At 42.8% G+C, this 26,853-nt stretch overlaps 2 protein-coding genes across 4 annotated transcripts in view; both read right to left on the reverse strand.

Moving 5' to 3' along the window:
* slco2b1 (solute carrier organic anion transporter family, member 2B1) overlaps positions 1–25,711 on the reverse strand; it is a 46,150-nt gene extending 20,439 nt beyond the window's left edge. Inside the window, exons 1-7 of one of the 2 annotated variants that reach the window (XM_049592679.1) lie at positions 25,363–25,711; positions 20,575–20,698; positions 19,284–19,421; positions 18,557–18,719; positions 16,915–17,136; positions 13,159–13,257; positions 4,263–4,393 (exon numbers count right to left, since the gene is read on the reverse strand). In XM_049592679.1, coding sequence (XP_049448636.1) covers positions 4,263–4,393; positions 13,159–13,257; positions 16,915–17,136; positions 18,557–18,719; positions 19,284–19,421; positions 20,575–20,661 — 840 coding nt within the window. In that variant the 5' untranslated portion in view covers positions 20,662–20,698; positions 25,363–25,711. The remainder of the gene's footprint in view (positions 1–4,262; positions 4,394–13,158; positions 13,258–16,914; positions 17,137–18,556; positions 18,720–19,283; positions 19,422–20,574; positions 20,699–25,362) is intronic. The other variant, XM_049592678.1, reaches the window with a different exon arrangement.
* Positions 1–26,853, reverse strand: part of LOC125898750 (neuronal acetylcholine receptor subunit alpha-9-like) — a 258,716-nt gene that overhangs the window by 57,761 nt on the left and 174,102 nt on the right. The window lies entirely within an intron of this gene.

Here is a 26,853-nt window from a genome sequence, read left to right on the forward strand (position 1 = left end):
GTCTCTTCGTTGTCCTTTAGAGTGTCTTTGAGTCTCTTCATGGTCTTTTAAAGTCTCTTCCTTGTCAGTACCTGTTAATTTGAGTGACTCTTTGCAGTTTAAGGCCAGAGGGGCCCTGGCACTTTGGGCCCCTGGGTCTGAGCCCAGTGGGCCCTCCCAGTTGGTCAGTGTTGATACTGTGTGGACAAATAAATCAGTGTTTACACACTGCAGTGACAGCTAAATGTAGCAGTTCAAGTTTACTTCATAAAGTTTATGTTTTCATTCACTCTATTGTACATGAACATTTCAGTCAGTAAGTAAAGTTTATTTTAGTGATGGGATTTCTCGTTCACTTGTGAAAGATGGTTCAAAGATGCGATTCATTTGTTCGTTCTTTTTTGTTTGTTTGTTTGTTTTTGCTGTGTGTGTGTGGGGGGGGGTGTTAGTGGGTTCAACGATAAATCACATTGCTGATTTATCGCATCACGTGATCTGTATATTGTAGCGATGTGACGTTTGTGAACGAGCCGAGTCTTTGAACCGGCTCTTTGAAGTGAACGAGTGAGCGGCTGCACTGTCTTTCTCCCTCACAAACTAGTCTCTCTCAACTTGTTCCGGATCAAATAATCTGAAATTAATGGATACAGAGTAAATTAAAGCAAAAACAAAGAAATTAGGAACTGGCTCATTCACTCTAAAGAGCCGGTTCACTCGTTCAGGAGCCGCTGTGACCCTCAGCCGACCTTTGACGAGTGCTTACAGTAAAAGCCATCATACGTTCATGGTATTTAAAGCGTGTGATGTTTATCTGACCCTACACAGGAATCTGCTCCAGTCTGTGGAGGAGTTTTGGCTCCATCACAACTGTAAACGTTTCCTGAAGCGTTCGCTGGCAGCAGCTTGCTCAGCACCATGTTCTGCCTGATATGACTCTGATTTGTTCAAACACACAGCTGCCAGAGTCCACACAGTCATCTAACAGCTGAGTGACGCAGAGACGTCACAGTCACTTTCAGTTTTAACACCATTTGACTGGACAGAGTTTGACTCCACATTTGCACCAAGTTGATATTAAATGTTTTTAATAAACGAGAGCAGGTGAAACACATTCAACCCTCTGAACCCTCCAAAAAGAGTTTTATTTCCTCATCGGATGAAAAGACTTCCCTCCCTAAAAAAGGAGTGTGTCCAGTATCTGTTATCTATCAGTCTTACAGTTATGTAAAACATGTAGAAGCCTGGAGATGGTCCAAGAGTCATTTCATGAGTGCTGATCTACAGTTTAACAGCAGTGTACGGATCACTGCGCCTTCCAGCTGCTCTGAGCCCATAATTATGTTAACTGTTAGTTTGCCGACATTAAGGGTTGTAAATACTGAACAGTCAGAAAAGTGACGGAAAGAAGCCTGAATACTTCACTGTAAATCTCCAGGTGTGATCACATGACATCAGAGGACGACGTGCTGATTAATCTGTTAACTCATCAGCATCACACGTGTTCCAGCAAACAGACTGATTTCACGGGTCGATATATAAATAGACACTTTTGACTGTAGATAAACAGCACGTGTAGAACTGCTGGATAAAAGTAATGTCACCCAGAGGTCGATCTGTTGGATTGAATATCAGCACGGCTGTGATTATTGCTGTACTGAAGTACAGTACAGCAGCTCTCCCTCCTGTGTGATACCACTTAAATCAGTGTTTGATAGTTTCAACCCAGTCGCCAGAATAAGAGTTGGTATTCTACATTTTTGAAAACCATGGATATGTTACAGTTGCACGTCATGTATGTCTCAGGTACATGGAAACACATTTCACATGCTCAGATTTGGTGCCACAAACACAGACTGAAATGCTGCCAAAGTTTGGTATATAAACAAAAAAAGGTTTCATTAACAGCTAACAAAGTAACGTGATCATTTCGATTATTTAATCACAGAAAAAATAACGTGTTAAAAAATGTATTAATGGTGTTTTGTGGTGCCCTTTGACCCGGTGCGTCATTGACAGCCACAGTAACTTTGTCACATGATGGAGGCAGACGAGACGCCGCCGCTCGGCCCCGTGAATGGAACATTAACATTTGAAAAACACCCAGATGAAACTGTTGACAGCGGCGCCCTCTGCAGGTTCTACAGAGAGGAATTCTCGTAACATGACAGGACTTCAATTCTGAAATATTTTAATTCTTAAAATGTTGTTGTTTGTTGTTGAACAGAAGTCTGCAGCTTGGCAGGCGTCTCTCCAGCGTCACGCCATCCACCAGCCCCTCCTCCTCCTGATGACGATGTCAGCTCAGATACTACGTCACTTTAGAAACGATGATTTGATACGTATGAAATGTACAAATGTAACGTATCTGTGGTTTGTACAGTGACAACGTTTTAATAAACAAACAAATCTTTGGATGTTTGTGGAGCTCAGTATTTACTGCTGATATATGTGACACACGTGCAGAGTCAGATCGAGGGTCATAAGGACAGAGGGATGTCGTATGCTGTAAAGCCCTGTGAGGCAAATTGTGATTTGTGATATTGGGCTTTATAAATAAAATTGATTGATTGATTGATTGAAAATATCGTTCTTTGAGATGTTGATAAAAGACACAAAGACAAGCGTTGAGTTAAAGTCTGAAGTGTTTGTGTGTCACTGAAACATCTTTTACATATCTGCTGTTTCAAGAGAGAGAGTCATCACAGGAGGACACTGTTGAGCAATCATTAAATCGCCTTCATGCGTTTGGCATGTGCAACAGAGTTGAACTCTTTAACTCTGTTTTTGGGGACAAGGCCAAAACACACTGAAGCAGAGTCCTGTTGCAGCTTGTTGAGCATTTTTTATGTTCTGCATCCCTGATGTTAATGATCCATTCATCACTCTGACACTGACTTCTCTTTGTTTATTTGGTTTTATCTCAGATTTATTGCCAACAAATTCACTTTAATAAAAACAAACATCACTGTATGAACTCGATACAGACTCCTGTAGCTCCACTGACCCTTGTTCATTAGTTTAAATCCAGAGTTCCCACATGAACATGCTGCACATCAGTTATAATACAGGCTCCTGTACAGGACGCACGTTAAGACTCATTATGTCACATGCTGTACTTTATTGTCATATTTCCAAACACTCTGATGGCCCCGATGGTTCCAGTTGGTTATTCAGTCTTATCGTCTGATCTATGTTTGCACAACTCACATATAGAGGTATGGTTATATTTATAATGTGCAGAACTTTTGACTGTTCCTTAAAGCTGCAGTAACCAGTGTTTATTTTGCTGATGGAAACGATGACAATTTTTTTTGTCAACGACACAACTTGTTGTCCATGACGAAAATGAGACGATGACCAGCTAAAAATAGATCTTGATAATAAAAACTAAGACGAAATCTATGTTTCATTTTTGTTGAGGAGACGAGACGAAGATGTTAGCAGTGGACTATCGGACGTCGGAAGCCGAGAATGGTCGTGCTGTAATTATCAGGACGTTTTTTGTTAGCCGCCTTTCTATGCAAATGAGCTTCACTGCAAGAGCAGTCGACTTTCCAAAGATCAGCACTAATAGCCACTCACAGTTACAGTGAAACTACCCTGTTAGCACAGGACATCAACATGTCAGACAGATGTAAAATTTTTGTTGGAATGAAAATTGGCTTGACGATAATTTAAATGTCGAACACTGGAATTTCATGCCGTGTGGACATTAACATTTGGACATGCAGGCAAGACGAGCCAAAATTAATTACAAAAAAAAAGAGACGAAATTTATGTTTCATTTTTCTTGATGAGATGTGATGAAGATGTTAGTGGTGGACTGTTGGACATTGAAAGCCGAGAACGGCCGTGCTTAAATTATCTTCAAATGCAGCATGACCGACAGGCTGGTAAACTCCAATAAATAGTCTGCACCAGGATGTTCGGGTTGGTGCGAGTTGTGAGCTGTAATTCAGCAGTAAATAATCAGCCGTGTGTGTCTGACTGTGGATGGTGGAGCTGCTGAATGGATTTGTGGAGTTTGTTAGTTGCAGCGGTGGCTGTTAGCAGCTAGCTCTGCTCGTCAGCCGCTGAACGGTCACCGGCTGCCGGACTTCACTCAGTCTAAAACATTTTGAATTTTTGTAAACTAAAGCCATACTAAAACTGTGAAGGACTAAAATGTGACTAAAACTAAAAAGCATTTTCGTCTCAAGGCTCAGACTAAATCTAAGACAGCTGTCTAAATGAACACTGGCAGTGAATGAGGACCAGGTGGGACTGTTTGTGCTCACTCTCACCTCTTTGGGCATGTTTCTGGGGAAGAAGAGGTAAGGCAGCGCAGTGAGGAAGAGGAGGCAGGACGCCAACAGGAAGCCGAGCCACCAGGCTCCCACCCAGCGCAGGTCCTTATGGTTCAACTGGATCTGATCTGGGAACAGAAGAGACTCCGTCACGACACACAAACTGAACTGTTGTTCTGACAGGAGCGACAAAAAGTTTGTTTTCACACTGACTGTCAGTCGTTAATCAGCCTCAGTTGTTCAACACATTTCATGCAAACTAAGAAAACATGTTGTTGAAGATCACAATCAGTGATCAGATGGGAAGGAGCTGCGATCACTGCTGGGTGAGACGTTGTTTTTTAGTAACGTCCTGCAGAGTAGATCTATGAACAAACACAGTCATGGAGACATCCTGAGGCGTTCAGTCAGTGCTTATCATCCTGCAGTTACTGGTGTTTTTCTGCAGAAACAAGTCGTGAACGTTAACATATCATCACCTTTTAAACTGATGCGGCCAAGTTGTTCTGAAACAGCTGTTTATTCTGTTTGAGTCACCTGACACACGTCAGTCCGATATTCTCTCTGTTGGCTCTGTTTTTGGTCTCCACCACCTCCTGAGGGAAATATCTGTGTGACAGCAGTGAAAGTAATGTTGCGACATTGCAACGTGCACAGAGCTGCAGCAGTGCCGCACCTCAACAGGTCCGACGACACTGAGTCATTTAATAAGGTTTAAATTACACACTCTGCTCACCTGCTGCCGTCACCAACCTTCAGGTGTGTTTTCTGTTTCCCTCCAACACAGTGAAGTAAAGCTTCTATAAGCTGCTGCTGCAGGTTTGAACAGGAACTCAGAGGACAGTTTAGATTTTGACATCAGCGCTGTCTCTGTTTCACAACAACTAAAGTTTGGTTTTAGTTATTTCCATCCTTCATGAATTTGTTTTCAAGCAGGGTGTGTGACCGACTTGGTGCCAGCATGCGTTCTGCCAGAAAGATTTTTTCCACCATAATTATTCCCTCAGAACAAAGTCACCCACCGATATCATTTTCCCAGGGAGTGATTCATGGTGTCGTGTTGGGACTTTAGTTTGTACTGATTTATTGTTCTATTCTTTGTTTATCTTTCTCACCTTAATCTCATAACATCCCTCCGGCTTCCTTCTATCTGACGTGAAATTTATACAAATAAAGTTTGATGCTCTAAATGCTGAAAATTGTCTGCAGAGCGACAGAACTTTGATTTCTTGGTCAGTCCCCTGACAGAAGGAAAACTCCATTCTTTCCTCTCTGTTATGAATATGATCCTGACATCCAGCTGTTTTCATTGGCAGATCTTTGTGTTTCAGTCGTCGTGGCGATGGCAGCAGCATCAAAGGTGATATGATGAGCAGCTTCCACGGAAAATACTGTTTCCACTGGACAGACGGTGGTGTTTGTGTGCCTGTGCAATACCTTCCCTTTCCTCTCACGACAAACTTTTGAGTTCTCTGGCAAAGCTTTTGCAATGTCTTGCAAAACTCTTGCAAATTCTCCTGAGAATCTTTTGTGTTCACCAAAGAAACTTTCTGTGTTCTCTTGCAAAGCTTTCAAGGAAAATACTGTCCCCACTGGACAGAAGGCGGTGTTTTGTGTTCCTGTGCAGCACCTATGGTTCTCTCTTGCAACACTCCTTTTTTTTCCTTCTCCTGAGAAACTTTGCATTCTGTTGCAAAACTTTTGTGTTCTCCGAATAAACTTTAACACTTTCTTGCAAAACCTTTGCATTCTCCTGAGAAATACAAACGCAACACTTTGACGTTCTACTGAGAATCTTCTGCATTCTCATCTTAAACTTTTGCATCCTGTTGCAAATCTTTTGCGGCCTCCTGAGAATTTGTTCGTATTCTCAGGCAAAACTCTGCATTTTCCCCAGAAATTTTCAAGTTTTCAGGCAAAACTTAAAGGGCCAGTGTGTAATATTTGGCATGGTTTATTGTCAAATCCGAATCTGAATATTCTACCCATTAATATGTTTATATAAGTGTATGATTGCTATAAAATAAAATTTGTTTGGTTTTCGTAGCCTTATAATTATGCTTTTATATATATATATATATATATATATATATATATATATATATATATATATACATAGCAAGGGCCTTGCTTTAGAGAGGTCGCCATCTTGCGCCGCCATGTATGTACGGCAGACCGAGTGGACAATCCAGCCAGCCAGAGAACGTGTTTCGCGTGTATAAATGAACCAACGAAGACAGCGGAAGGAAGGAAGAAGGATGAGGAAACAGCAGAGAGTGTTAGTAGTTAGTCGATAGAGAGTAGTGAAAAGATTTTTTAGTTATAAAGTTTGCGAATGGACCACATTTACCACGCAACAGGAGAGAATGAACCCGAACCGTCATCTGCGAGGAAAAGAAGACGTAACTTCACTCCTTGTGATGCACTCTCTGCGGCGCTTTTCCTCCTGATGATATATCTCCCCAACGATGGCAGCAGTAGCACCGAATCCCATTCTGTGCATTCAGCCTCTCTTCTCGCCCGCTCAGCATCAAACACATGGAGTTCCTCATCTGTATGCTCCGGCTCAAACAGGTATGGCTCTGGGTCTGTGTCCGCTACAAGAAACTCTTCAAAATCGCGTTCAAAGTCGTCCATTGCAGCTACTATAGTCCGGAGATATTGCTAGGCTAAATAAACAGCTGAGCTCTGTTTACAGGCTACGCTGTCAGTCAGTGTGCGGGCTGGAGATTGGTGGAGCAGAGAGGGGAGGGGGTCCCCACTCAGTATGGTAAACGAGTATGTGTGTATGAAGTGTGTGTGTTACGCTAGAAGAGTCAGAGTTTGGGACGGAGTGGAGTGTTACCGGAGTTTCTGGAGTGCTCAAATAAACTGGCCTTTTTCCTGAACGCTCCTCTGGTCTCCTGCTCGTGAGGGATTCATTACAATATCATAAAATGGTTTAGATTTCTAAATAAACATTCACCTCGTTGCTAGATAGACCTACTCCTGAAAACTTGTGTCTGCGCAAGGCTTTTTGTCCCTACGAGGCCACCGTCATTTACCCGACAGGAGGGGTGAGCGAGTGAGCCCTGCAATCTAGAATTTGACCACTGATGTCACTGTTTTCAACCCATTTTACACACTGGCCCTTTAAAAGAAAATATTATGAGCTGCAGTGAGAAATGGTGGTTAATCCTGCAGCCAACACCTGAAGTAGTTTTATTTTGCCCCTCAGTGAAGTGAAGGTCCTGAAAGATATATATGTGTCTTCTTTCATGTTGCCCCCCCCACCCCCTATCACAGGCTACGTAAGTTTATCGTTTAAGAAAAAGAAAAGTGGTAAACTGTTATTGTTTGACTTGAAAAATGTCAGCAGAGAATTCATATCTGCTCTGATCTCAGCATTTTACTTTCGTTCTCATGTTTCTGTTTAATGACTAAGACTAACATTTTAAAGAAATGAATCAAATGAACTGTGAGAAGATGTGACCGACTTCTCCTAACATATTTCAGCTCTTGCCAAGTTTGATGTTTGCACAAAAGCTTAACATGAGTCAATAAAACACAACAATGACAAAGTCATGAGTCACACAAGCTCTAAATGACTGGCTGAGCAATAAAACACTGGTTTATATGAAGAACAAAGACCAGCTGAGTGACACACTAATCACTGTATTCCTTATGGACCCACAAGCACGCTCATACACACACCCTATTACTTTTATACTTGTGGGGACCGTTACCAGCGTATGCATTATCAGGACACTTGAACATAAACATGAAATGATAATAATAAAAGTAAAGTCAGTCATCTAATTGTAACTATAACCTTACCACAAAATCTTAATCCTCAAACAGGGATTTGCAGGAGTGAAGTCTCCACAATGTCCTCATTATTCAAAGTGTCCTCACTTTGCAGGTCAAAGTCCAGGTTCTCAAATTGGTCCACACAAAGCAAGACACACACGTACACACTCAAAATGTGTGCATCATGAAACAAAAAAAGTCCTGCATATACAAGCACATCCTCCTACACAAACACATTATACATGCATGCATAAACACATACAAACTCCTGCCTGCACACACACACACACACACACACACACACTGACTCAACTCCGTTCACATGGTATATAAGGAAGTAGGTTTTTGTTTTAACAAGGCTCGTTACAAAGTGAAGCTCTGTTAATCTGAGAGGCGTCAAACATCCGAAGCGTCTGAGTTTCACTGAACATCAACAAAGTGTTGAGTCCTGAAACTCATCCCGAAATATGAGCAGACGTGAAACGATGAGCTCAGAGACGCTCTGTTCTGTTGGCTCTGCAGAGTTAGCTGAAATCATATTCTTTCATTCAGTCTCTCTGAAAAGCTGAAACTCATCATCAGAGCCTTGAAATGTGTCACATGAGCACCTGACTCAAAGGAAGGGCCTCTTATACGCCACTTCATTTTGCTTTTTTTTTTTCTGAAAAAGTTAATGAACAGCTGTCAGGTAGCCGAAAGCAAAATAAGGAAACTGACATCCCTAATTTGTAGGTTATGATGTAGCATCACAACTTTTTGTTTTAACAACGTTGTGTTTAACGTGTGGTTTTGTTTAGGCACAAAAACCACTTGGTTTAGGTCTGGAAAAGATCATGTTTTGCAGGAAATACAGTGATATGTCGTCAAAAAACAACCACTCTTCATTCCTGTGAAGCAGCTGGAAAAACAGCGGCAGTTTACTACAAAACACCGTTTGGTCAGTTGGAAACAGCAGCAATTTGCTAAGAAACAACCAGTTTTGTTGTTTGCTGGTGTTGAACAGTGTCTGCAGCTCGACAGGAGTCACCACATCCACATCCCCTCCACGTCCTGATGACGGAGTCAGCTCAGATACTACGTCACTTTAGAAACGTTGGTATGAGATGTACAGATGTAACATATCAATGATTTGTGGAAACTTAGAACGCCAACATTTCATCCTGGTGACTGAGCTGCTCTCCCAGGTCCTGCTCACACCAGAAACCCAACGACCCGGCGTTCAGATAGGAAACAGCTCTGAGTTAATGTAATGCGTTGGCGGAGGCGTGTTGCTTCAGGTTCCTCTGACACAATGAAATAAATGATCAAGGGCATTCAGTTTGCAGATCCAATAATTTAAAGATTATCCAAGCCAGAACAGAGACATAATTTTACGACTCACAACAGCAGCTTAATCTGTTGTCGAGATGATCCTGAGGTAAACAGTAATAATACTGTGTGCACGTCACAAAGTCATTTACTGGTAATATCTGCTGCATGTGTGGTCAAACCCCCGGACTCTGATGAACTGAACTAGAGAACATTTAATCAGTTATTCTAATTTTTATTTGTAAGATGAACAGTGATGGAAGATGTACTGAGATCCTTTACTGCAGTAAAAGTACTAACACCACACTCGGTCCGTTTCCATGACATCAGAGGAAATGGACTTATTTAAAATCCCTGTAAACATGTCAGTGTGAGTGAAATGGTCCTGCAGTGAATGTGTCAAAGTGGGACTAACACACCCAGATCATGTGACTCCTGCATGTATACAGTCAATCAGACCCAAAGTGGCCGAGGCGCTCTGAGCATGCTCCACAGTTTCCGCCCCGGGCTTTGACCCGGAAGTCCAATAGCATTAAATGTGTAAGAGAAGAAGAAGCCGGTAACAACATGGAGAAATCTACATCCAGAGCCGTGACTTTTTGGACGGGCCAAATGTACAGAGCTGTAAAGTTGTCCACCATGGTAGCAGTTAGCTGCTAGCTAACCGTAGCTAACTTGTTTGTCCATTGTTTGGTCTGTGACGTAATAGGTCAACAGGAAAAAGGTCCAATACTAACAAGCTGAAAGGGGGCATATCTCCACCTATCGTAGAGGAGTCACACATACTTGGCTCAATAAATGGATTCCCCTCCCGTGCCAGTTGAATGTCCTAGTTTAGCTGTAACTGTAGCTCCTCTTCACTGAGCAGAGAAAGTGTGAAAATACTCTACTACAAGTAAAAGCCATTTCTTCAAACTCCTACCGAAGCAAAAGTCAGCGTGTCACAGTAAAAACTATTTTCTTTGCTTCTCTGTGCTGTTTGTCGGATGAATCTGCTGCATTCATGTGTAATTTTCCTGCTGCAGATGTTTTAACTCCTTTACATCCTGTCAGGTGGTTTAATCTACTGCTCTCTAAGACCATCATGTGTTTGCACCATCCTGCCTTGGTGTCCTTGGCTGTCCTGTGAAAACCACATATCTCTAAAATGTCATGGCGTCAGAGATCCATCGTTCCAAACTGTTGCACAGATGTTGTGTGAACGCCCTGAGGATTAATGTGTGTTTCCCACATGAATCAAAGCAGGTTAGCAGGGTGTGAAGTCTTTGTTTGCTTTAATCAAACCTGTTAAACAAACACGGCGCTCAGTGCTGAGCTGGGTCCAGGTCCTCCGCGGTTTAATGTCTCTGTTTATACACCAGGATGTTTGGTAATAAAAACTAAACCCACAGGCTGGATAGATGTAGTGGTGTGATTTTACTTGAGTTTAAGTTCATGTAAACTGTGTTTTATTTCCTCAGCTTTTATTCACTATAGTGTTTTTATCAGTTGTTGTTTTCATGTCTTGTTCTGTTTGAATTATTGACATGTAAAGCACACTGTAACTCTGCTCTGAAAGGCGCTTTATGAATAAAGATTATTATTATTACCATCAACTTGGGCACTTTGCGTTCCACCACTCAAGTATGTTTAAAGCTGCTGCATTCACAAACAAACCAGACATCACAGAAACATGAGATTTAGCTGTGCAGTCATATTAATAATAATAATAATAATAATAATAATAATAATCCCTGTATTAAATAACCATTTCCATTCATGCAAAATTGTTTAAGGTATTTTAGTTTTAACTCGATGTTTTTAATAATCAGCCAGCTGTGGGGCTGAAAAATGAAATGGAAAAAAACCCTGCAGTTCCTTGAATGTCCACTTGAGGCTGGCTCCAACAGTGAGTCAGTCCCCACAGACCTCCATGTTAACATGTAGAATAAACACGTTTACAGCCTGTTTGGTCTCTGGAGATTATTTCAACATCTGTTTACGTGTTATTAAGACTTTAAGTTACACATTTTTAGGCCTCTTTGAGTGACAGATGGGTGCTGTTTGTTGACAAGTTGCTACAACTGCAACAACGCTGCTTAGATAACATAACCATGTCGTATCCCCAGATTCATTATTAAGTTAAGTTATTTCTAACATCTGGTCGTCTAAAAAAGTCTCGTTCAGTGTTTGTCAGTTTTCTTGAATATTTGGTTTTTAATGGTTGTGACCACAGACCAGTAGGTGGCGTCAGAGTGGCTATCTCTGTTAGTCTTTGCTGACTAACAACCAAATGTCCTCATTTTAACGTGTAGTTTGTCAAAAGACTTTCACTGGCTACAGTTACATGATGACTTCTCATTCAGAATGAAATAAATCTGAATGAAATCATTCTGAATTAAAGTCTTTCCAGGTAGTTTACATGGGAGATATTCATTCTGAATGAGGGTTTACACAGAGATCAGTTTAATCCGCACAAGGTTTGGGGCAGGGAAGGTTTCTGATTGGATAGGGGGCGGGGTAGATGTTACGTGTTTACGTTTACCGGAAGAAAACACTGTAGTCCTCGCTCCGGATAACAAGATGCTTGACGACGCTGTTCTTAGTGCCTTTTTTGGGCTTGTTTTGCTGATATTCTTGAAGCAGCAGTACGACAACAACCTTGTTCTGCTAATGCTTCGTCTGCTGAGGAGGAGAAGGGAGGTAGAAGGTCGAAGAAGGGAGATAGAAGACCGTGCTGTGGCGAATGGAAACTGGTGAGTGCAACGAGTCCGACTGCTCTATCTCAGCCCGTTGCTATGCGCGCTATATACGTCATGGCGCCAGAAGGGCAAGGAAACGAGCATGTGCAGAAAGACTGGAATGAACTTAAAGAGGAATGAGTGTATACAAGTGCGAGAAATTCTTTCATTGGGAATTAGAAACAGAATATTCCAGCCCCTTACATCGGACTGAATTTTCAATCACATTGGCCATTTTCATTCTGAATTAGGTGTTTACAAGATCACTTTTAATAGGAATGAACTTTCATTCTGAATGAAAAGGGAATTAAACTGTCCATGTAAACACACTCATTCTTAGCTTAGAGCTTTGTGCAACATTAGTGTTCTGACACATCTAAAATCTAAAGGACTGTATCGGGCAGCTGAATTTAAATCACAGATAGAGCTGCAGCCAAAAAAAAAAAAAATCAGTGCAGGCTATTTTTGATTATTGATTAAACATTGAAGTAATTTTTCATGCAACTTTTCTCCTTTTTAAATATCATATTCAATTAAATATCTGACTAACACATTAAAGACATCACTCTGCACAGTTTTCACTATTTTCTAACATTTAAAAAACCAAATGATCAAATGAGAAAAGAACTGTCAGCTGAGTAACAATGATTGTTAGTTGCTTCACGAACCAAAGCTGAGGGATAACCAACAGAAAGACGTCAGGATGAAGAAGTTTTGTTTTTGTTTTTGGACTCAGACCAAAGAACAAAGAGAACTTTAACTGAAGCTGAAGAAACATCCTGATAAATCAGCTGTTAGTTAATAGTTAATATTAATGTTAATAGTTTGATGTGTAAACAGGTCAGAGGAGTGAAGATGTTTCACAGCCATTGTTCATCACATTAAATCAACATGAAGATGTTTCCTTTCTGTCAGACATTCGTCTTGTTCTAAAGCTCTACAGTGTTTGTAAGGACATGACCTGAAACATTAATCAGCTTCTCTCTGGTTTTACTTCACTTCAGTGTAAGTGACTCCCTCCTCCTCGTCACATTAAAACAAGTGTAATAAATGAGTATTTCAGCACGTCTCCTCACCTTTAGATAACTTGTCAAAGTCAACATAAAAGCGCAGCATGAGGGAGCCGGTGATGAAGCCGACGGCCGGGCCGATGGAGGTCACGGCGAGGAGGATCCCTGAAAAACACAAACAACAAGAAAACCTGCCGTCAGGAGGGACGATGACCGCCTGAGGCTCATGAGACTGAGCCCACATTTAATCTGCAATAATCTCACTATAAAATGATGAAAACTCTGTTCCACGTTTTTCTCCTCACTGACTTGGTCAATCCATGTGAAATTTGGCACAGTGGTAGAGGGTCATAGGAGGATGCCAATGAAGCAATATTACATCAATTGGCCAAAGGGGGGCGCTATAGCAACCCACTGAAATGTCAAACTTTGAATGGGCATATCTCATGCCCCGTATGTCGTAGAGACATGAAACTTTGCACAGAGATGCCTCTCCTCATGAGGAACACATTTGACTCAAGAACCCATAACTTCCGCTTATATAGATTTTCTGCCATTATGAATTTTTTGAAAAACACTTCAAATGGATCTCTTCCTAGGAAGTTTGAGCGATCTGCATGAAACTGGGTGAACATAATCTAGGGACCAATATCTAAAGTTCCCTCTTGGCAAAAGTTGGAAAACTTCCTAAAACTGAGCTTCTATAAGGCAATGAATATTGCGGAGGGCGTGGCTCATCACATAAAGGTGTAGAACATCTCAAGGGTTTCACCCATCACCACGCAACTTTGTAGGCATATGACCACACATAATCTGAGGGGACCCCTCCATTATTGACCCCATCAAACAAAATGGGGGCGCTAGAGAGCTCATTTCTTATCTAGGCCTAACCGCCATATGGATTTTTACTAAACTTGGTAGATATGTAGAACAGGACGCCTCAAGGTGACTGGAGAAATTTAACTCTAACTGGCAACTGGGTGGCGCTATAACAACAGAAAAATGCTTCAAAATGGCTAAAATGCGACCGATCGCTGTGGCTCCCCCTGTGGACCAATGTTGGTGTTGTTTCTAATGTTTGGTATGACTAAGTCATGGTATGGTATGCTGTACATAATCATCTCCTTATATTTCAATAACTTTATTGAGACATTTTATCAACATTTTTTCAGGCATGTTATTAATTCCATTATTGATAATAATGTATTTATTAATCGGGCGGCATGGTGGTGTGGTGGTTAGCACCGTCGCCTCACAGCAAGAGGGTTGCCGGTTCGATCCTGGGCGTGGGAGCCCTTCTGTGTGGAGTTTGCATGTTCTCCCCGTGTCAGCGTGGGTTCTCTCCGGGCACTCCGGCTTCCTCCCACAGTCCAAAGACATGCAGATTAATTGGTAACTCTAAATTGTCCGTAGGTGTGAATGTGAGTGTGAATGGTTGTTTGTCTCTATGTGTCAGCCCTGTGATAGTCTGGTGACCTGTCCAGGGTGAACCCTGCCTCTCACCCAGTGTCAGCTGGGATAGGCTCCAGCCCCCCCACGACCCTCAAGAGGATGAAGCGGTTAGAAGATTATTTTATTAATCTTAATAATGTGCCCCTCCATGTTGTGCTTCACAGCTGAAGTAATAACCCATGCAGCATCCTTCTTCACTCAGGATGGGAGGCTATCGTATGTGATTCAGTCGGCGCTGTCATCGTACAGTTGCAGACAACTTGATGTTGTTCCCACGCTCATCAGATCCATGTTGCACAATGTAGCTGCAGTAAACCTGTAGGAGTGCTAAAGTCTCTCAGTCTGTAGGAGGCTTTGTACAATGCCAACATTTTCCCCTGATGACTGGGCTGGATAAATCCTTGATGTAAAAGCTTATAATTCCTATATCCGATATATCAGTGAGTGTTCGTGCAGAGTGAAACCAGTGACGGTAAATGAGCACATCATGACTCCGGCCTCAGACTGGTTCCAGAGAACCAATAAAACCAGTCTGTTGTGTAAGCTGAGAGGCTGCAGATGCCACAGGCTGGTGTTACTCTGCAGGAGCATTCACACACACTGAGACATGAAATAACATCAGACTGTTAGCATGCAAATATCTGTCACACTGAGGCTGATCAGAAGCTCTCTGACACAGGACCACATCAAAACATCTGGAGCTGCAGCCTGCACGGAAAATATGACACTGCTAATGAAATATTCCAGATAAAACAGGGTTACATGCACCATTCAGGCCAACTGGTAATATGAGCAGGAAGGAGTGATTCTGTACTCTGCTATTATGTAACTGTGGGGAGTAGAGAGTACAAGCCTGCTTTTATTCTTAATGCTGTTTTAAAAAGGAAAGTTCTAATACAGTTTTAATTGATTAAGGATCAAGTTGTAAAAGTACAAATACCACAGTCCAAAAATACTCAGCTCAGCCACCAGAAGGAAATGTTGGGCTCATACATTTCTGCAAACCACAGATAACTTATGTTTGTACGTTTCATATCAACGTTTCTAAAGTGACATGAGCTGACTGTCATCAGGAGGTGGAGGCGATGGTGGATGGTGTGACACCTCAGAGACTCCTGCCGAGCTACAGACCACTGTTCAACACCAACAAACAACAAAACGTGGTGTTTCTTACCGAGTCATCGCTGAGCTTCCAGCAGCTTTTTAGGCACAAACGTGGGTGGTTTTTACAACATGTTCTCATCCCAACTCGTCAAATACAGACACTTTGTCAGTGGACATGTACGTCCAAATGTGACGCTTATGATACCCTCCTGCATCTGTTTCAGACGTTCATGAACGGTATTTCATTTAACACTTGTTAGACGCATTGTATCTGTGACAAATGTAATGTATCCATACATATACATGGACTTTGAGGGCAAACTCTGCACCTCTACCTGGGCGTCTGCTGTCAAGTTCCATTCAGTACATTTTCAGCCAAACCATGGTGTTTCTGTCTAAACCTAACCACATGCTCTTGTTGCCAAAAAATTAAGCATTTTACCTCACATTGTAATTTATTTTGAAAAACACTAGTTGCATGTAACGAGCAGCATGGCTCTGTTCTGGGACCTCCCTGCCCTTCAATGTGCCTACATGGAAAGCCTAAGGCAGAGAGAGCAGCAGCAACCCCCCCCCCCCCCCCCCCGGGAACAGACCAGAGCAGCATCAATGACAAACAGAAATGACACTGATAAGTCAGACACAGCATGAAAAGGAGGAGCTGGGGTGGAGGCAGGTTGCAAAGCAGCTTGCAGAGGAAGCAGCAACAGTAGGAAGCAGTTTAAATAGGGCGCCCTGGATGAGATTTGCTGATTGGTTGCATAAAAAGGAATCATGTGATCAATCAGCTGACTCCCTTCCATCAGTCAGCTGATGATCAGTCATTTGACTGGGCTGCTTGCGATCAGCTGATGTAGCTGAGATGTGAACCTGAACTTATTCTTTGCTCAGTTTTGAGAAGACACAATGTGTGTAACAAGTTTAATTAAAACATCTTCCTGTAATGTCCAAAACTGATTCAGGAGGGTGTCTGGAGCGCCATATTTAGACGTGCAGATCTACTGACAAAGTGGCAGTATTTGGACGTGGTGGGATGAGAACATGTTGCACCCACACAGACAGTTTGTCTGTGACACATGAGGTCAGAGAGTTTGAGTACATGTGGACAGGTGTTGCTGTTGATTCTGGCAAGTTTCAAATTCTCTTTTTCACTGTATGTTCTGTACAGTTCTTTGTTCTGGTGGAAACAGTTTAATCTGCCATCACTTGTTTATCACTAATCAGGACAGTTTGGATAAAACAGTATTCAGTGTTTGCTCAGCGTACCGAGGTAGAGCGGGGAGTTCTTCCTGCTGGCGTAGTCATCGATGTAGGAGATGCCGAAGGGCTGGATGGGGACGGCTCCGATACCCAGCAGCAGCTGACCCAGCAGCAGCAGAGGGTACATCCTATCCTGGACGCGGCTCTCATGCTGGCTGCAGCTCTGATTGGATGATGAGGTGGCGAGGGTGCTCTCTGATTGGCAGAGGCTGGAGTTAAGACTGGAGGCTGTTGGGAAACAGAGGGGGAGGTGAGTGTTAATGTCCCAGCACACATTGCTTCCATTAGTCAGAGTCACTAGTTGGTCAAATGATGTAAAGTTGGTCCAGAGGGCGGGGCCACAGGACACGTCACAATCAGAAGAGTGTATCGTCCCTACAGAGGGCCATGCAGGACTCCTCAGACTGTCGTTTAAGCATGTAAGGTTTATGAACTGAAGTATGTGTAACGTCTAACGTCTGATAAAAGTCAGAGCCTCACCAAACTCATTAGGATTCATCATCTGAGGGTCATGAATGGCTGAACCGAATTTCATGGCAATCCGTCTGATAGTTGTTGAGATATTTATCTTTAGAAGTCCTCTGTCACCCCTGAACCTGGTCTCACTCAGAAGTCGTCACCAGTCAGTCAGTGACTTCTGGCGTCAGACACCAAAGAAGCTGTTCTTTCACATCTGTATGATGCGTAGCCAGTCACCATTATGTTTAATGATGTCTGGCGATGTCAGGGGGAAATGCTGCAGGACGGCAATGAAAGTTAAGGCGGCAGAAGTCTGAGTAAGCCAGGTGGGAGGCGTGGTGGATGAGTCTAACAACCACCGACAGGCTGAAGTTGACACGTTTGATCATTAACATATGACGTCCAAGGTACCCTGGGTGTGTTGGTTGTTGACGTTCTGGGACACCGTGTCAACTTCAGCCTGTTATATGCATTGTCTGTTTTCAAAATACACTTCTGTTTTCACAGGAAATGTACAGTTTGATACAGTCTCTTTCAAAATAAAAGCACTACGTTGGTACAACACCACCAGCTGATATTTTTTTCCTTCAACAACACACACATGGTTGGGTTTAGGACAAAAGAACAGGGTTTGGCTTTACAATCTTACAGGAAGTGAACAGCGGCCACCTGGGTGAAAGACCATCTTTGTTAGACCCACCCACCACCCTTACCATCCACCCTACTTGGACTTCCGCCACCTTAACTTTCATTGTTGTCCCTCCATGTTTCCCCCTGATGCTGCTGGTCTGGCTGAATATCATGCCTGTGTGAAAGGACGGCTTTTTTTGTCGCTGTCAGTCACTGACCAAGCGCTGGTTTTTGAAAACTTCAGAGTGGGACCAGCTGCATCATATAGCCTATCATAAACGCCTGACGTTGCCTCCAGTGTTGGTATCACATGCTGAAGGGGTGTGACATAGCGTATATGATGACCCGAGGATGAGACCGTGCTGTCGACCACTGAATGCCCTCTTCTCTGACAGTTTCCCACTTGCCTCCTCCATTGTCTCTTTCTGATCTGTGGAACAGGACACGCCCACTGATGATGAGGTGCACTAACTGGAAGATTAGCTCATTCTGCAGACAGGGAACCAGAGGGTGGGCAGGGTGTGTGTGTGTGTGTGTGTGTGTGTGTGTTTGATCTCACAGCTGATGCGGTCTGTGTACTCATACAGTCCTCCTAGGAAGTGTGGCAGTGCCATCAGCAACGAGGCCAGGCAGGCCAGCAGAGCTCCGCCTCCAATGTACCGAGGCCGATGGACTCGACTTCCAAAGAAACTCACAAACACGATGAGGACCGTGTTCCCCACCTGGACACACACAACGACACACAGTCACACCAACAGCCCGTGCAGCGTGACGACGACAGTTTTGAGAATTAAGTAGAATGTAGTTGTCCTGTGAAATCATCACGTCATGCAAATGTATCACAGCATTTCTCTCCATAAACCAAGTTTGATTTAAAAACACTGTATACATGTCAGAAAACGTGTGTTTGGTGATACTACAGGAGGACAACAGTTCCTACGAAACGTCTACCATATTAAGGTGGAAAACACACATGATTTAACATCTTTGTTTCGGCGTATATGCTAAACACGTCATGACACTGCAGGTATATTTCTCAGGAGGGTGACCTCAAAGAAAACACAGATCTTCCTGGTATTCAACTCGACTGCAGACTGCTAGTTTGGAAACCCGAGTATTCACCCCGAGTTAAACAGGTTTTTGAAAACAAAAGAAGTAAAGAAAAAGTGCTGGTGGAAAGTTTCCTCTTAAAACTACACTTAACAAACATTCAGTGGGAGTTCTGATCGGCAGGAAAGCGCAGCAGCAGTGATGTAAACAAAGTGCAGCAAGTGTCCTGCACTGACCTCGTTGAAAGCAGCCAGGAGCCCTGACTTCTGGCTGGAGAGGCCGTAGCGTCTCTCGATGGTGGAGATGGAGCTCTTCATGTAGCCCGACACCAACAGCTGCGCCAGCTGCAGCAGGCTGTGGCAGAACACAAAGAACTGCGGAGAGGAAGAAGGAGAAAAAAGGGAGATGACTAAAAAGACACAACATGGCCGACAGGTTTGACTCTGTAGGTATCAGTGTAATTTCGAAACCAACAACTAATAAGTGACTTATGACACAGTGAACTAATCAGAGTTTCATGACACGACCTGCCGTGAGGAAACACTGGCCTCAGAGAACAATTCCAGGATGGACTTGAGGAAGTGAAGTTACAGACAACAGAGGAATCTGCTGAGCTGAAAGCAACAAAGCCTCTCAACACAAGTTCCACTGAAAAAAGAAGTGACTAACTCTTGTTTCTGTCAGCAGGTTTTTCTTCTTCCAGGGAAACATCAACTGTCGAAGGATTGAAGGCAGTCAGACTGTTGGTGTTCAGCAACTTCATGCTGCTAAACATGGCTGTTTCCGAGCAACTTGTTGCCACTTGTCCAGCAGCACTCGTGCCACCCAACATAATGTTTGTATTAATTTCATGCTGCCAAACTTTTGTGTTTCTAATAACCCATCATCTCTTTCCATCCACTGAACATCTTTGTCTGAACGTAACAACACATTAAAGACAGCTGTTGGCGTATCTGCTTCATAATAACGCGCAAATTAACAAATCAGTTGTTTGCAGAAACGTACAAAGCCAAAATTTTTCTTGCATTTGGGTCGTTGATCCAGAGCCTTTTATCGAGTGGTTCAAAGTTCTGCTGTGTGGTTTTATATCAAGTTATACAACACAGTAACAGATTCAACATTTTTCATTATCTTAGGTCTGATCTTATCTTGTGCCCCTTTTAAAACACTGTTAGTAAAGTTTTCCCTTCAAGAAACACGACAGATACACATGACACGGTGGGTTTCGAACTATATGTGACATATTGTGCTGCTTATCCGTCTGTACAGAGATGAATCTGGAATCTTTCTAAATTTCAGGCAAAAAAGCCTCAAATGATCAAATTTACATAAAAATTGTTTTTATTTTGTGAAAATTCAATTTTTTTCTGATTTCTTGCTCAAAACATTTGGCCTTTTTTACTCCAGTTAAAAAATATCCTCCCAGTAGACGGAGAGACAGATAGACAGTATTTCCCTTTAAAACCAAACACATGTAGAATCAGTTGTTTCTAATCATCAAGCGCTGGATGTGAAGCAGAGACGAACCTTGATGCTGTTGAAGGGACTCCGGGATCGGGCAGGAGGTGATGACCTCACGGGGTCAGAGTTCATGTTGAGGTCGTTGGCGCCCATGATTTCAGTTTTCAGAGACAGAAGAGGAAAACTAAACCTGTAAAATACAAACACAGGTCAAACTCACACTCTCTGATATCACCTCAGAGGATTTACTGCAGTCACAAAGTACATGTCAACACCCACGCTCTGATCATGTGACTGTTTAACATACTAACTTTTATATCCTAAGTATCAAACTTTGAACACAAACACAGTGTGAACCATGAACACATGTTGAGCTGCACAGCAGCACACAATCCTCATGTTCATGCTGCGTAAACAGCTTTGTGGAATCAGTGTGAGCACAAAGAAGGTACGAGCATGTGCTGCGTGTTTACACAGAGAGAGGCAGAGGGAGATAAGGCGAGAGTCAAAACTGCTGGCGGTGGAAGGACTGAGGCTTGGATGGAGGCCAACTGGAAAAACACTGCATGGTTAAAAACAAGAGAGAGAAAATGTTTTTAATGGCGGTTAAACACACAACAGCTCCAAGACACCATTCAAGCAAGTCATGGACGAAGCTCAGCAGAGTTTCACACACAGCAGAAACACTCCACAGTCACAGTTTAGGAAACAAGGTAAAAAAAACTTCTGTCGAGCATCTGATGGAATATTTATATATTTATTATTTATATATTTCTAATTACTTATTTTTACTTTACTCTGTCAGCTCCACCAGACAAAGAAGACGAAGAAGAAGACGATGACGACGAAGAAGAAGAAGAAGAAGAGGGAGAGGAAGAGGAAGAGGAAGAAGACGAAGAAGATGCATTAAATGGAGAGCTGTCAGAGCGAGGACGTCGCCCTTGGACTGGCACCCTGAGCAGTTGGAGGTTCGGTGTCTTGCTGAAGGGCACCTCAGCAGTGCCCAGGAGACAAACTGGCATCTTTCTGGCTACCAGTCCACACTTCATGCTTGGTCTGTACGGAGACTTGAAGCGGTGACCCTCAGGTTTCCAGCCCAAGGGCCCCTGGACTGAGCTACTGCCGCTAACTCGCTCCCCTCCTGCTGATGACATCACAGATTTGTTGTTCATGATGTAACAACAAACTGCGTCCTCTGACGCTACTGAGTCCTTTCATCACGACGATGTTTCTGTAAAGATCTCTGTTTGTCCCAAACACGTTTCCTGTTGTTCCTGGGACGATGGGACAGAGGAGCGGAGGGTGCAGGAAGGGGTGGAGAAGGTCTTTAAGGTAGGAGGGGGCCTGGTTGTGAAGTGCTTTGTGGGTAAGTAGGAGGATTTTGGATTGGATACGGTAAGGGGTTATGTGGTCACGGGAGCGGGTGTGGGTGAGGAGGCGGGCAGCAGAGTTCTGGATATACTGAAGCTTATTTAGGAGACTGGAGGTTGAGCCGTAGAGGAAACTGTTGCTGTAGTTGATTCGAGATGTAATAAAAGCACGAATGAGGGTTTCAGCTGCAGGGAAGGAGAGGGCGATGTTTTTGAGATGGTGGAATGCTGATTTGGTGACTTGCTTGATGTTGAAGGAGAGATTGCTGTCAAAGAGGACTCCAAGGTTGAGGCAGTCGGGGGAGGGGGAGAGGGTGAAGTTGTCGATAGAGAGATGGAAGTCTTTGGCTGCCAGGGTGAGGGAACTGTTGACAGTTTGAGAGGGTGGAGTAGGTCTGAGAGGTGATGGATTTGGTGGAGATGTAGAGCTGGATGTCGTCAGCGTAACAGTGGAAACAGAGGCCGTGACAACGGATGATGTGACCGAGGTGGAGGAGGTAGAGGATATTCAGTCTGATAAACACGTTGATCATGTTAGTGCAGGGCAGAGCTTTACATCTGTCCCACAGACGACAGGCCTACACATGTATAAACAGCTCCTGGAAGAAGATCAGCTCTGCACTCTTTCATGTAAATAGCCTATACCATGCTTGTTAGGGTTGCTTAGGAACCTCAGAAGCAACCTGCCGCAGCGCTTTTGAAAGCCGGCACAGAAAAGGCACTTGGCGCCTGACCTCGCATTTTCTAGCCAGTTAAAGATGTTGCGTGTGCACGGCCCCTCAGTCTGGACATCTGCGCTGTAGCCTGAGACGTGACAGAACAACATCCAACACTGCTGTCAGTGATGTCATCTGATTTACTGATTGGCTGATGGCAGTCAAAAGGAAAATTGGCAGGTACCAACATGCGGCTGATGAATCGAAAACATCCCTAAATATGTGTTTTTGTGATTTGCTTACAAACTTAAGTCAGTATCTTAATATCTGTGTCTTCCTTCACATCGTGCGGCGCTGTCTTGTGATTATTTCTGGATTTGGGCTGAATTGTTTTGTTTTTAACAGGAAAACAGAGAGAGGAGATAAAAGAGGTGGAGACGAATCTCCAGAGAGGAAGAGATTTCTTATCAGCCGAGGAATGTCAGCAGAGTGAAACCAAAACAAGACGACCTTTAACACACTGAGCCACAGTAGAGAGCCTGAGGTGAACACACTGACGCCGTCGCTGTTTGACGCCCTGAGAATAAGAACAGGCTGTTTGTTGTTAGAGACCTGTCTGGTTGTTTGAGCTAGTCGAACTTGTTGTTGTTGTTATTATCAGCATGACGGTGATGTCAGACTGCAACGTCTCTGTTGGATGGATCACATTTTGTAAAGACATTCATGTTCCCCTCAGGATGAACCACACTGACTCTGAGGACTTGTTCTCTGGCGCCACCTGCAGGTTCAGCTTTGTGGTTTTGAGTCTCCACATCTGTTGGATGGATTGTGATGAAACATGATTCATCGTTCATGTTCTCCTGAGGATGATCCGTCATAACTTTGATGATCCTCTGAGAATTCCTCCAGCGCCATCATCAGGTCAGCATGTTCATGTATCTAATACTTTGGTTTATGACCAATCAGGCTGTTCACACACACTGTTTGTACGTTTTCCTACAAATACGAATGCACCAAAATTTGTACATATCCCACGTAATCATAAGTCAGTACTTTGTACATAACCCACATATTTTGGAAGGCTGTGATCATGTGACCAGTGACAGGAGTAAAGAAGGAAGTGGTCTCAGGTGGTCTGTAGGGGGGCAGGTGGTGGATGGGTCGCAAAAACACAGGAGCAATGTATGGGTAAAAAAACTTAAAAATTGGCACTAGTTTAATAAACAGCGACGGGTCACTAAAAACACACCTTTGTTTGGCGGCGAAGGAGAGACAGCCATGACTTATCACTTTAGTAGTTTGTTGGTGTTGAAGTGCAGCTCAGCAGGCGTCTCTCCACCCAACATCCCCTCGACCTCCCGATGACATCGTTCATATAAAATATATGAAATGTGCAAATGAAACACATTTGTGCTTTGCAGAACATTTTCCTCTGGCGACAGGTAGGCTAATATTTTTGATAAAGTGTTTTTAGCAGCCTCTAGTGGCCATGAGAGGAGCTGCAGTGTGTTTTCTCTCTGACAGCGTTACAACCTTACATATTTAACTGACGGACTGTTTTTTGTCAGCCGGGGTGCTCATGTGTCAGAGACTCATAGCATTAAGTGTGGTGTTCCTCAGGAAGCATTCTTGGCCCAGTTTTGTTTTCGTTATATATGCTTCCACTTGGAAACATTAGTAGCCATCACTGTGTTAATTACTACTTTTATGCAGATGACACACAGTTGTATGTCTCTGTCACACCAAATGCCCTTAATGCACTGCATGCTCTCGTTGACTGTCACGCTGACATTAATGTACGGACGGGTAAAAACTTTTTAGAGCTAAATGAAGAAAAAAATAACTCTTAAAAATTCTTTTAACTGAACCAAAAGCAGCAAGAAAAACTGCACTCAGTCACTCTTTATCTGGCTTTTAATGTGGAGTAACATTACAGTCTGGATATTTAAGTTTTAACCATTAATTTTTACCTACTTTTATTTCTCCTGCTCATTTTTATTCTATTTTATGTACTTTTTGTTTGTTTGTTTTTTACTCTTTTTTTATTCTGTGGAGTTTTAATCATCTGTTTTGTAAGTTTGTTCTGTTTTGCTTGGTTTGTGGTTTTAAAAATAAGTTAGTTTTGTGTCTGTCTCATCCTAATTTTGCCATGTTAAGCACTTTGGGCTGCATGTTTGTATGAATGATGAAAACTGAGGTGTTTTTCTGCTTCTGTCAGTCACTCTGTTTTTTCAGTGGTCCCGAAAAAGTACCATCCAGTAAGCTGACTGTGTCTCTGCGGGATGAAGAAGGAATCTGACTGCTGCATCGTCATCATAATCATCATCACTTGATGAAGCAAACCAGAGCTCGTCTAATGTAGTTCAGCTCCACGTGGTCTCAGTTCATCACGACTGACTGAGTGAAAGTCGCTCCAGAAGATAATTCATTTTTAATCAATCATTTTTAAGACATTTTAACATTTTCAAACCCAGAAGAGCGACGGTGTCTCTGTCAGACTCAACACCTTGTGCTATGACATTTTATTATTTGTCTCAACAGGAGCACAAAGCTGCAACCTACTGCAGGATGTTTTTTAAATGTACCTATAGACATGCAGAGAGGAAACACAACCTCAACACAGCAGCTGCTTTCAGTCATCAGTCACAGCTGTCAATAAATCAGCTTCATTCTCCTGAAGCTCTGCACAGTTTGACTTCAGTCTGCAAAGTGAGAGAAGAAGCAGCACAGACTGCTTTCACCAACCAGCTCTGCTGAAGCAGCTCAGTCCCAGTGCTCCCATTAGTCCCATTAGTCCCAGTAAGAACAATGAAATGATTCAGACTCACTGTGAAAGCAGCAGCTCGTGTCAGTTCCTCTGATTTCCCTCGCAGTGTTTCAGCAAAGCTCCGTCAGTAGCTGACAGTCCTCTCTGCTGCCCCACACTGAGCAGGAGGAGGAGGAGGAGGAGGAAGAGCCAATCTGTCAGTAGCTGGGAGCCCTGCAGCTCTGTTGCCCCACACACTGAGGAGGAGGAGGAGGGAGGATTGGAATTTGAACTCTGGCTGTTAAAGGCAGGAATCTGAGTAACTCAAGATGGTCCAGTTGCACTGTGGGTAATGTAGGCACCAGGTTCAGACAGTGAAGAAGAGTGTGTGTGTGTGTGTGTGTGTGTGTGTGTGTGTGTGCTAGGACAGATCCTGATCCTGTGTTTTTAATTTCTCATCATGATCTTTGATTTTTTTCATTTTTAATTTCTTTACTGCACATTTGTATTAAAGGCTCTCTAAGTCTTCCTAAGCTTGAAAAGTTTTTGTCACATACAGCAAACATCTCTTCACGATCCGTTAGCTACATGTCCTCTGAATATGCTGTGAAAAAGTCCGGTCTCTGTAGGCAGCCCAGGCTCCGCACATGGCAACAAACACATTGTGGTCCAGGCTGCACCAACCAGCCAGCGTGAGACCAGCGAAAGCAAGCACACGCACATGAACGCTGTGCCCAGAGAGGCAGTTAGAGCTACAGGCTACAATGAGGCTAAAAGGCGAGCTTGCTCCGTTGTGTTTGATGACATTGTTGAACGTAAACAGAAGTGAAGTGTGTTCAGCTTCATCTTCCATAACATAAACCATGATGAACTTACATATACGCCACCAAAATGATTAACTATGCCACTTCAGTCCGCTGTAGTTCAGAGGAAAACATTGTGAAGTTGTTTTTTTTTTAACATGCATTTTATCAAGGAGTTTTCCACACGTCCTCTCAGCTGGCCAGCGTGTGTTTAAGTTTTAAACTAAAGAATAAAATAATATATTATGTGAAACTATAAGAATCCATCTTACTGCTGTGAAACTAGTGTGTTCATATATTTTACCATGTATAAAAGAGTTGAACCTTACTCCTGCTCCTCGGCCGAACCACCACAAAATGCTGTTTCTTATGTGAGGATCAGAGCTCAGTGATGAAGACGAGATCAAATCTGATGGAAAAAAACATTAGTTTAAAAAACAAAGTTTCCTTGTCAGAAAGATTAAACATTAAAACAACATCAAGGAGTTCATGTACAAACCTCACCTGAACTAATGTGTCCTGTTGTTTTCTACTGTGACGTGAACGAAGGCAAAACACACCTAAATAATTTAATAACATGAAACAATTATTATTTTCACCAGTAATCTGGTTATGTTTTTCATCTTTTTTTTAAAACATCAGAAAGCAGTGAAAAATGTTCATCTGAGTTTCCTTCAGCACAAAGTGATGTCATCAAATGTTTGTTTATTTTGACCAAAAGCCACAAATTAATAATAATATAACAATAAAGATCATTTTCATGACTAATC

The sequence above is a fragment of the Epinephelus fuscoguttatus genome, linkage group LG12, assembly GCF_011397635.1.
Source record: "Epinephelus fuscoguttatus linkage group LG12, E.fuscoguttatus.final_Chr_v1".
NCBI lineage: Eukaryota > Metazoa > Chordata > Actinopteri > Perciformes > Serranidae > Epinephelus > Epinephelus fuscoguttatus.